The sequence below is a fragment of the Phymastichus coffea genome, unplaced genomic scaffold, assembly GCF_024137745.1.
Source record: "Phymastichus coffea isolate CEN01 unplaced genomic scaffold, Cenicafe_Pcof_1.1 PCOF00033, whole genome shotgun sequence".
In the NCBI taxonomy this organism is placed as follows: Eukaryota; Metazoa; Arthropoda; class Insecta; order Hymenoptera; family Eulophidae; genus Phymastichus; species Phymastichus coffea.
In genome coordinates this window covers 583021-593060 of record NW_026706844.1, presented here as the reverse complement: position 1 = coordinate 593060, position 10040 = coordinate 583021, and the positions used below count along the sequence as shown (strand labels likewise).

The 10040-nt window shown below is 32.1% G+C and overlaps 1 protein-coding gene across 1 annotated transcript; it reads left to right on the top strand.

Annotated features, from left to right (window-relative positions):
• The first annotated feature begins 734 nt into the window (after nucleotides 1-734).
• Nucleotides 735-3055, top strand: LOC131663327 (uncharacterized). The gene is made up of 8 exons (XM_058933685.1): nucleotides 735-936; nucleotides 1120-1395; nucleotides 1469-1716; nucleotides 1799-2009; nucleotides 2074-2187; nucleotides 2259-2476; nucleotides 2569-2743; nucleotides 2814-3055. The coding sequence occupies exons 2-8, from the start codon at nucleotides 1137-1139 to the stop codon at nucleotides 2912-2914; spliced, it is 1326 nt and encodes a 441-aa protein (XP_058789668.1). The 5' UTR covers nucleotides 735-936; nucleotides 1120-1136; the 3' UTR covers nucleotides 2915-3055.
• Nucleotides 3056-10040: the final 6985 nt, after the last annotated feature.

Genomic DNA, 10040 nt, shown 5'->3' with positions numbered 1-10040 from the left:
CCAATTGTTCCCGCCAAATTTACTATTTTGAAAAGCATTGAAATAGAAAATTGCGTTTATATTAAACAACTAAAAATAAGCAATCTCTACACAATTACTGATAAGCATCCAAATAACTATATCCTAACTAAAACTGGTAAAATTTTAAAAGTTAATAAGATGTATTATTTATGCAGCGAACAAACAAAAATTAAAATATCTAGTACGATACTTAAAAAAATGAGACCTATTTTTACGTATCCAATGCATTCAACTAAATTGGGTTGTTATCAAGTATCAACATCCAAAAGGAAATTATTAACTTCTGCTAAGAGAATACAATCTAAACTTGTATACCTATCACTCAACACATCTGCAAGTAAAAGAAAAAAATTTATGTTTTACCATTTTTACATTAAGAAAAAAAAATGTTCTTTAAATATGTTATATATTTTATTAATCAAATCTATTTGTTAATTATTGTTTGTTAACATATTATTTGTTAACATTTAATTCAATTAATAAACACTACAAAAATATATTTATATTTGTAATATTATATAAATATTGTTACTGCGATGGAATACTGAATAATATCTAAATGTAATTATTTTAATAAAGTCCTAATTTCAAATTTACTTTTCCAATTCTCGATTAACCCTCGTTTTACTTTATAGGAAACCAATGAAATTTATTAAATTTCAAATAGAAAAGTTGGCAACACTGCGTTATTCTTGAAAACGGCAACATTGGTTTTACAAAGCTATTCCCCTGTTTCACTCGCTCTCTCTTCTACCCAATGGAATGTACAAAATTGGGCGCGTTTTAACCTGCTTCGCCATGTGATTGTATAAGAGTTCGCGCCCAAGCACACGTGCCAAAAGAAGTTAGACTGTTAGCGATTGATTAAACATTCACTCGCCTGTATAGAATACACCACGGTTTTTTTCTCCAAAGGTATAGTATATCTTACGTAATTTCATCATATACCATATATATATCTTGCTGCCATGCTTCTTTTAACATATTCCAACTAAATAATGAAAACTTGTTTTAATTTTGTCGTATTACTCTTATTGTAATGATTGATATGATTATGCAATTGTAGCATGGTTTAATAATTATAATATATATTTTTAGATAAGGGAAATAATAGAATGAAAGGTCCAACTGCTTCCTATAAGTTTTATATATGTGAATTCGTTGGCTGTTACAATGAAGAAGGAAGCAACGATATGGATATACTATCAAGAGACTGGATCAAGTTTTATCATGTGAACAAGAAACTTATGGCCCCTTACCCCGATCCTCCATATACACAGAAAGTCTGTAGTAAATTTCAAGAGTCTGTTAGATTGAATAAACAACCTGATAAGAAATGGAAACTATGGGAAGTGAAGTTGAAAGGAGGAGCAAGTAAGTTATCAATTATCAAGTATCTCCAAGTCTAGCTTTTGCAATATATTAATTTAAAAATTTTCTTTTTAAGATGATTATGAAAAGACTGAATCTCGTTTGAAACAAATGAGAAGCGATGCCTATGGATTCATAACTGACATGGAAAATCAGCAATCAAAAGCTGACGATGAAACTAATGCCTTTAAGAATGAGAATATAGAGGATATTCTGGCACAAGAGAGTGATGGTAGTTCAACTTCAACTCCTTCGGTTGAAGACTCTGCTAGCTTATCTGTAATAAGTAACGATGAAGAATCTAATGTTCGCAAAGGAAGGAAGGTAATATATAAACTGTCTGAATCAATTTATAAATAGGTTATACATTCTACTAATCAATTATAAAACTTTATCATTCCGAAAGAATTCTACTAAAAAGAGAGAAGTTGTTGTGAAAAAAAAAGGAATTAACAAGCATGTACAATCTAAAGCAAAGAGTGTTACACCGACACCAACAATTTCTAAACCTACAGCACAGGTTATGACACCAAAACCAACAATTTCCACTCCTCCAATAGATTTAACTACGTCTCCGACAGATGGTTTGGACAATCTCAGTGGAGATGAATTGATAAGTAAGTTATTTTGAGTAATTGCTTCGAACAATTAAATAATGTCTTACTATTGAATTCTTTATAGAGCATACTGAGAAAGCTTTGAATACTATCGAGGCAGTGACTAATAGAACTTACAGAACTACTCAAAGAAATTCTTCATCTACTTTTGATTTACCAACTTTGCAAGTTACTTCAGGTAAACTTGAATACATAATAATATACAAGGTTTGTTTTACTTTACAATTTTTAATAAAATGTTTCTTTCAGAAACCAATGTTATACTGAAATCTATATCTGGACTGAAAATCTTGGTTTTAAAGTTACAAAGTGATGTAACAGAATTGAAAAATAAGATGCTGGATTCACATATTCAAAGGTTAAACGAAACTTTGCAACAAAATAATTTAAAGTTACCTTTAGCGACAGCAGATGATTGGCTTACATTTTGTGACATTCTAGAGGACACTTCTCTACAAGATTATTTTGTGAGTGACAAAAATTGTTATTGTATTTTAGTTTCTATTTATCCATGTATTGTATAAAATTGTATTTAAAATTTATAATTTGTTTGTTTCAGTCATTTTATATAAAACAACAACTTGATATAGTTGGAAATAATCCAATCAAAAGCTGTTCAAATATTTTAAAGAAAATTTTTGAAAAAAAATTAATCCTTCAATTTACTGCTTTCAAAAAAATGTTAGATCGAGAATTTGTTTTCAAAGACTCAATCTGTTTCAAGTTATTAAAGAGTAAGGATATAAATTTTATTTATACAGTAACTTATACTCATCAATTAATATCTTGTATTATTTTTTCTAGTGGTCATTCTAAGCAATCATCATGACACGCGTGGAGACCTTATAACAGAAGCCACTTTCAACAGCTCTCTTAGCTCTGCTTTCAGTAACTCTAAAGACTAGGGTGGACGAGCAAAAAAGGAGACTCTTCAAGATAGTATTGATTAGCGTGCTAAAAATCACTTTTACTGTAAAATGCAGTTAAATATATTTCTAAAGTATAACAAAGTATATCATTTTTATTATTTACCATAATTTGTATCGAAATGATAGATATTTTGTGTTCAACCGATATATTTTGTAATAAACAGTCATGAGCAAATAAATATTCATAATACGAGTATTATTTCGTTCATAACTCAAATTTATAACAAAATATATTGTTTCCATATTAAATATATCATTTTTTCTAGTATTTTTTCTTTCAAAAAATGTCGGATATATATAGGATTCTCTCATACGATCCAAGTTAGATTTCCCTGTCCGAATCCTAGTGAAAAGTGGGACGTTTCCCAACCCGAATCCAACAGGGATTCCTTGTCGGATTCTAGGCTGTACTGGGGAAATCGGATCAGAATCTAGTCCGATTTTTTAACGAATTTCTGCACGGGTAAGTATCAAAATTATCAAATATTTTTACTAAAATTGGCCAAAATTGCGTATTACTAGATTTGAATAACGACATACCATCTACATTAAATTGTAGATAAATTATTCCACTTTTATGTAATTCTGGATTTATTACATCTGAAAGACTACCTTCTAACCCAAAATATACGTATGACATTGCACGGTCAGTATTTTCAATTTTTTTAATGTCATAATTTAAATTTAAATTTAGAAATGTTTTAGATGTCTTGGGTAATTCTGGAATTAACCTTTCACGCAATATTAATAAGAATTCATCCAGTGCTACATAATCTATGTTTCGCTCGATTGCCCATTCTTTCAGTTTTTGTACTTCGTTAATTTTTTTTTTTGGTATCAAAACATTTTCTGTAATGTCGATAGTAATTTCTTCGCAATTTTCTACCTCGTTAACAAATTTTTGTTCAAAATCTTTTTGTTTATCGCAGGAATCTACATTATTTTGCTTTTCAATCAGTTCGTTAAGTAAATTTTCTGAATCAATGGAGTTTTTTGAAGTCGAGTCAATGATTGGATGTCGTCTATCGCATCTAGCCTTTTTTAAAATTTGTTCATCTGTGTACGATATTAAATCAACGTTTTATGTGCAAAATTTAAATTACAATTGACTACTTTTTAATTATTTTCGTATAACTTACAGTTAAAAGCTACTTTAGCACGAGTAATGTGAATGTTAACCTCATTATTTATCAATCGGTACCGTCGTTTCCTATCCCTATTTTTTTGTTTAACATCGTCTGAGTTTGATTCTTGCATATTGCATATTTTCTAGCCTAATATGTATATTTCTATATATGTTAAAAACATGTTATTTGTAGATATTTACAGAATTATGAATATAAAGTTGTACTTACGTGATTATCGTTTAGAAATTTAATCCATCAGTTAAAATACAAGATTTGTTATACGTATTCCAAAAAGGAAAAATTCGATCAGATTCCAGTGAGGAAAACGTCGTTATCAAAACATAACCTTAAATTATTTTTTCGCTCTATTGCAAATGTGAATGCCTACCCAGATTCGGGCAAGAATAAGGTGTGTCCTCAAAGCTTAAAATTACGGTGCGATTATCTTATTGGATGCAGATGGGGAAAACGTGTGTTCTTTAACCTCTCTAATAATTTTAGGATTTTCTGATCCGATTCCTGTACGATTAATATAAAAACAAAGTAGAAAAATGTGAAGAAAGCAGAAAGGAAGGGCAAGAATGAAAAAAATAATAATAGGAAGCAAAGAAAAGATAGCGTGGATGATGGAGATAAAATGAAAAAGAAGAAGAAACGAAGAGAAGAAAGAAAAAGAAAAGCAAGAAGACGAAGCTGCAAGACCCTAAGGAGAGACGGAAACAGAAGACAGAGAAGCAAGACTCGCAGACTCATCTACACACACATACATACACACACATACACACAAAACACGAACACACGCGCAAACATAAACATACACATGCACACACACACACACACACACAAGACACAAGTAATAGCAACTACACAAGCGAAAGGAAGCAGGTATTGGAGGATGGAGTAAAATAGAAAAGAAGAAGAATCGAAGAAGAGAAAGAAAAAGGTAAACTAGAAGACAAATCATAAGATACCAAGGAAAAATAAGTGAGGTTGAGGAAAGGAAAGGCAGAGGGAGCAATAGGAAACAAGAAAAAGGTGTCAAAGCCTTAATAAGGAGAATGATAGATGAAATGATTAGCAAGAAGGAGAGCAAAAGCAAAGGAAAGGCAAAAGAAAGTAATAAAGGAAAAGCTGAAAGGAAAATATGCAAGAAAGAGAAAAAAACAGAAGAGCGGAAAAGGCAGATCTTGGAGAGAAAAAAAGGAAGAGAAGATTAATCAGAAGAAAAATGAGAAGAAAAGAGGAACAGACAGGCGCAGAAGACAGGGACACAAGAGTTGCAGACACAACTACAAATGCACATATTTACACAACACACACACGCGCATGCGCGCACTCACGCACACACATACACACACAAAACACATACATAATCAAATACACAAACTAGATACGAGACACAAATAATAAAATAAGAAATGTAAACCAAATGTAACATATAAGTTGTAAATAAATAAACTAATATTAAAAAAGAAAAAAAAAACTGTAATTTTAATTTTGTAAAATTTATAAAAAAAGAGTAATAAAATAAACTAAATTAAAAAATCAATAATGTATTGATTTACTTAGGATCTACCAGTGGCCCCTCCGACAAAGTACCCCCCCCCCCTTCACTTACTCCGCCCACCAACATTCACCTACAGATGTTGGTAAGGTAGGATGCTGTAGAAGTTGGTAGGGTATTTAGTAAGCTATATGATGGTCTCTCTTATTCTCTTTCTATAGTAGGGAGCATGGTAAGCTTATGCTGGCTAAGTTTGGGCCCTCGGAGAGGGGGTAGCGTCTCTAGCTTGCTAGGTGCGTACACCGTTTAGTGTGGATGCTTCTCTCTCTCTCTCTCTCTCTTTCTCTCTCTCTATGATTATAGATAGTTTGTATTAAATTCTAACAATATATATACATTTTATTTTCTTTTTTTATTGAAAAGTATCGTGTAAATTGATATCTTGTTAATTTTAAACTAATTTTTTAACATCACCACTAATTGGATTATATTGAACAATACAATCGTGTAATATTAAGCAGTAGGCTGCAGTATCTTCAGGAAAATCGGTTCGAGTTTCAAATTCTAGGCGAACATCGACTGGGGCGCTTTTTAATGTTTTATTTTGTTTGGAGCAGTCTATAACTATTAACGACACTTTACTAATGAAATCTTTTTTATTGAGTAACGGCTCGTTTTCTTTACTATAATAAGTGTTTTGAAAATTAGTATACATATCGTAGAGAACAGCATACCGATTTTGATTGATATTCAAATTGAGATTTCCATACGGATAGCATTGTGAATTGAGGAATAGCTTCACATTACTAATATTACAATGATCAAAATTACTAGAGTTAACACTCGCCGAACTTTTACGTTTAGTTTGAAAAGCTAAAATAACAAAGCGAGGCTTTTCCAATTGATTGGAAGTCTTAACACTCCAATCATGCTTTGATGTACGTGGTAATTTTGGATACTCATACAATTCCAAGTACGATAACTCATTGTAATTGCACGATGTCGTCCGATCTAATTAAGTAATTTGATTTTTTCTTTGTCTGCAACCATCACATATGGCATCAACCATTCAACCTTAGTTAAAGTAATTTTTGTTTTTTCTGAAGCAGCAGGATTCCCTATTGGAGCAGACAAAATAGCATTCAAATCATCTCTTGATCTTGTGAGAATAAGTTCATGCTTGACATTGACTACAATTTTCCGATAATCTTCAGCAAAGCCCATCAACATACTAAGAGGTATAGTAACATCAAAAAAACCTAGAGCATTACATATTAAAACTTCATTGTTATCACCATTCCATCCGGCATTTTCAGCGATAGAGCTTTGACGTGGATTGAGTGAAAGCCAATTTTTCATGAGAGTTGTTAAGCCTATATTTTTCAATTTATCAATTTCAATAGCATTTATTTCATATCGTATTTCCTCGAACAAATGACAGAGGGCGTTGTTGAGTAATAAAGTGTTTTCCACTGGCGTAGTACCGTCCGGCTTGGTCAACCTACCACAAATATGAACCATACTGCGCGATGGAAGCAGAGATAAATCTTGATGTTGAATTGCTAATGAATTTCATCGCTATTATTGAAATATGATAATGAATAAGGCTGATGCGCATGAACTTCATAATGAGCTATAGACTCATCGAAAGCGACAGCTTAATGAATGTCTAAAATTCCCTCCATATTGTTGTTGTTGTTGTTGTTGTTGTTGTTGTTGTTGTTTTATACAACACACTAATATGCACAATATTTTCTTCCACGATTTTCGACGACTTCTAGTCTCAAGCTTTTCAGGAATTGAATGTTCTGAGGTGTGAGCGGTCTGATAGCTCGCTCACTCCCCACTCTCTCACTATTCTATCCTTGCTGCTGCTGCTTCAAGTTGCTGCTGAATAATTACGATGGACTGAGGTGTGTTCTTCGTTTTGTACCCAGTATCTCCTTTCTGAGAAATCGAGCCACCGTCATTTCCCTCTCTTTTCGTTTTATTTCTACTTGAGTAACTTCTTGTATGATTCCATTGCCCTACTCCTTCGACTTGAGTCGCCATGTCTACCGTTGTCCCCCACTCCATCGCTATTCTATCCTAAGTCTTTTCCTAACTTATCCTTCTTCCTCCCCACTATTCCTACTCTGTTCTGAGCGACTTCTATCGGAGGTTTGAGGAAGCTTACAACTTTCTTGGTATTGCTTTCTATAGTCATCTCTACTACTTGTTAACAAATTATCTTGAGGATTTTCCCTACTTCTATGATTTTCTTCTTTCTTCGTTGTAGCGTACTGCTGATTTTAAGCTTTGTTGTTTCAATAGTTCCATAACGACCCCACGGAAGTGTATCTGGATTTTTATCAAATATACAACGTTCATCATCATATAGACTTAATGCTACTTTCGGCGCTTTTTCCGTTCTTACTCGATTTAATACACTTCATATATTACATTGCTCACGCCTAATAATTTCTAAATCCAATAAACAGTTTGGAAAATCTTCATGATCTATTGTTTTTATGACAGTATGTGTTTTTACGCCTTTTGCTTTCTTTATTGCTTGATGGTTTTCTATTAGTATACTATACATTTTACTTCGAAGTCCAATGAATTCTCTCATAATATTACCATTGCATTCATCTTTCATAATACCGAGAACCTTTTTATTAACTAACGGCATATTAAACTGATTATTTTCTGAGTAATCTGATGTATCAAATTTATTGATATCTTCTTTCATTATTTCATATATATCAACATCTTGAAATTCATACATGAGGCTATCTGTATCAGTATAAAGTAATTTTGCTTTATGAGCTAGTCTTTCTTTTATGTACCCATAGTGGAAGCCATATACTAATGTTTTTGAGAGATCTAGCACACAAAGTCCAATATATATTGGTTTTTTAATACTAATAGACGTCCATGATAACTGTATTGCTACTAAATTTTCATCAAAGATTGAACTACTATGAAAGTTGGGTTGTGAGATCCGTGCTTCTGCTTCATATCTACCACCCCATCCACTAATTAATTTGACGTCTTTTCACTTCCTTTCATCCTCCAGTCTTTCCGTATACTGCATTAACAATGAGTTTATAGAATAACTTTTCAAATTCATTTTTAGCTTGTTTTCTTTTTTCTGTATTCAAATCTACATAAGTTTTAAGCCACGGCTTTTGATTAAACTGAAGTGCTCTGTGTATTTGTTTTATTTTGAGTCCGTATTTAATAGCCTGCTTTAGCGCTCTATAATGAATGACATACCGTTCTTTATTATACAGTATTGTTAAAAGATTTTTTGTCTTGATCCAGGTGGTGTGTTGTGTTCAGGACAAAGTGGAAGATCCTTATGTTCGTCGTGTAGTTCTTTTGGATACTCTAGATCAACTTCTAAAATATATCCAACCTCATTATTATCGGAAACATTGAAAAAATGAGGCTCATCGAATGTTAGAGACCCACTTAATATTTTTATATGGTAATGATTGTGTCATCACCCATCCATATAAATTGTTAACGTCAAAGTACATCAAAGTCTTGCTAGGTTCTTTTTCATTATATTCTGAGCCCATATATCGATTATTAGCTTTTGAGTATCTATTACAGCATTGACTAATACCTCCTCGAATACCTTTTTGGATGAATAAAACCATGTCTATATCAGTTAAAAGTTCTAGCTCAATTTTTGTACACTTTAACATAGCATCCCATGTTAATCCAGGAGTAGTATAATAGTGTGCTGGGTCGAGTTGATACGCATCCATACAAGTTTTACGAAAATTTTCAAAAATATCGGCCAAGAGTAATACGTCAGTTTTTAAATATAAATCAGAATACTGTCCTAAATCAATGATGTCAAATGCATTGCACACTTTTTGAGCATGCTCATAGTCAGCTTCAGAGATGTTGCTATCTATCAATTAACTATGAAAATCTTCGATAGGTGGTAATTGAATCTGTTTTAATCTTTCAAAACTGTTAACATACTCATATGGAAAAACGCCTTTTCTCTTCAATAATTCTATTTGTGTTTTTGTATATTCATCTATCTTGAATTCATGCTCTACGATATTTAGTTTGGTTAAATATGAAGACAGTTTTTCGAGAGATGATGGCATAAAATGAAACGAATCAATAAATCGAAAATTTATCGTACTACCGTCCACGTATTTTGCGAAAGCTATATATCTTTCCTTGTTTTCAGCTAAAACAGTCACATTTCCCTCAAGATCAGAGCTAGTAGCTATTTCTTTTATTATAAATTGAGAATCATATCCAGTAAGGTTATGGAAGACGACTGGTATAAAATAAGGATTCTTATAATTTAAATTACAGGATGCGTGAACAGCATCTCTAAATCGGCCCGTCAAATGACAATGATCTCTAACTCTTGTTTCATCATGTTAAAAAAAAATTCTACAAATATGACACATTTTGCTCATCTTGAAATCCATTTGATTACGCCATGAAAAATTCA

Bases quoted from the DNA above. Each gene is read 5' to 3' on its own strand.
- LOC131663327 (XM_058933685.1), top strand. From the start codon at position 1,137: ATGAAAGGTCCAACTGCTTCCTATAAGTTTTATATATGTGAATTCGTT. The intron at 2,010-2,073 runs GTAAGTTATTTT...AATTCTTTATAG, and splicing joins CAGTGGAGATGAATTGATAA to AGCATACTGAGAAAGCTTTG. The intron at 2,477-2,568 runs GTGAGTGACAAA...TGTTTGTTTCAG, and splicing joins CTTCTCTACAAGATTATTTT to TCATTTTATATAAAACAACA.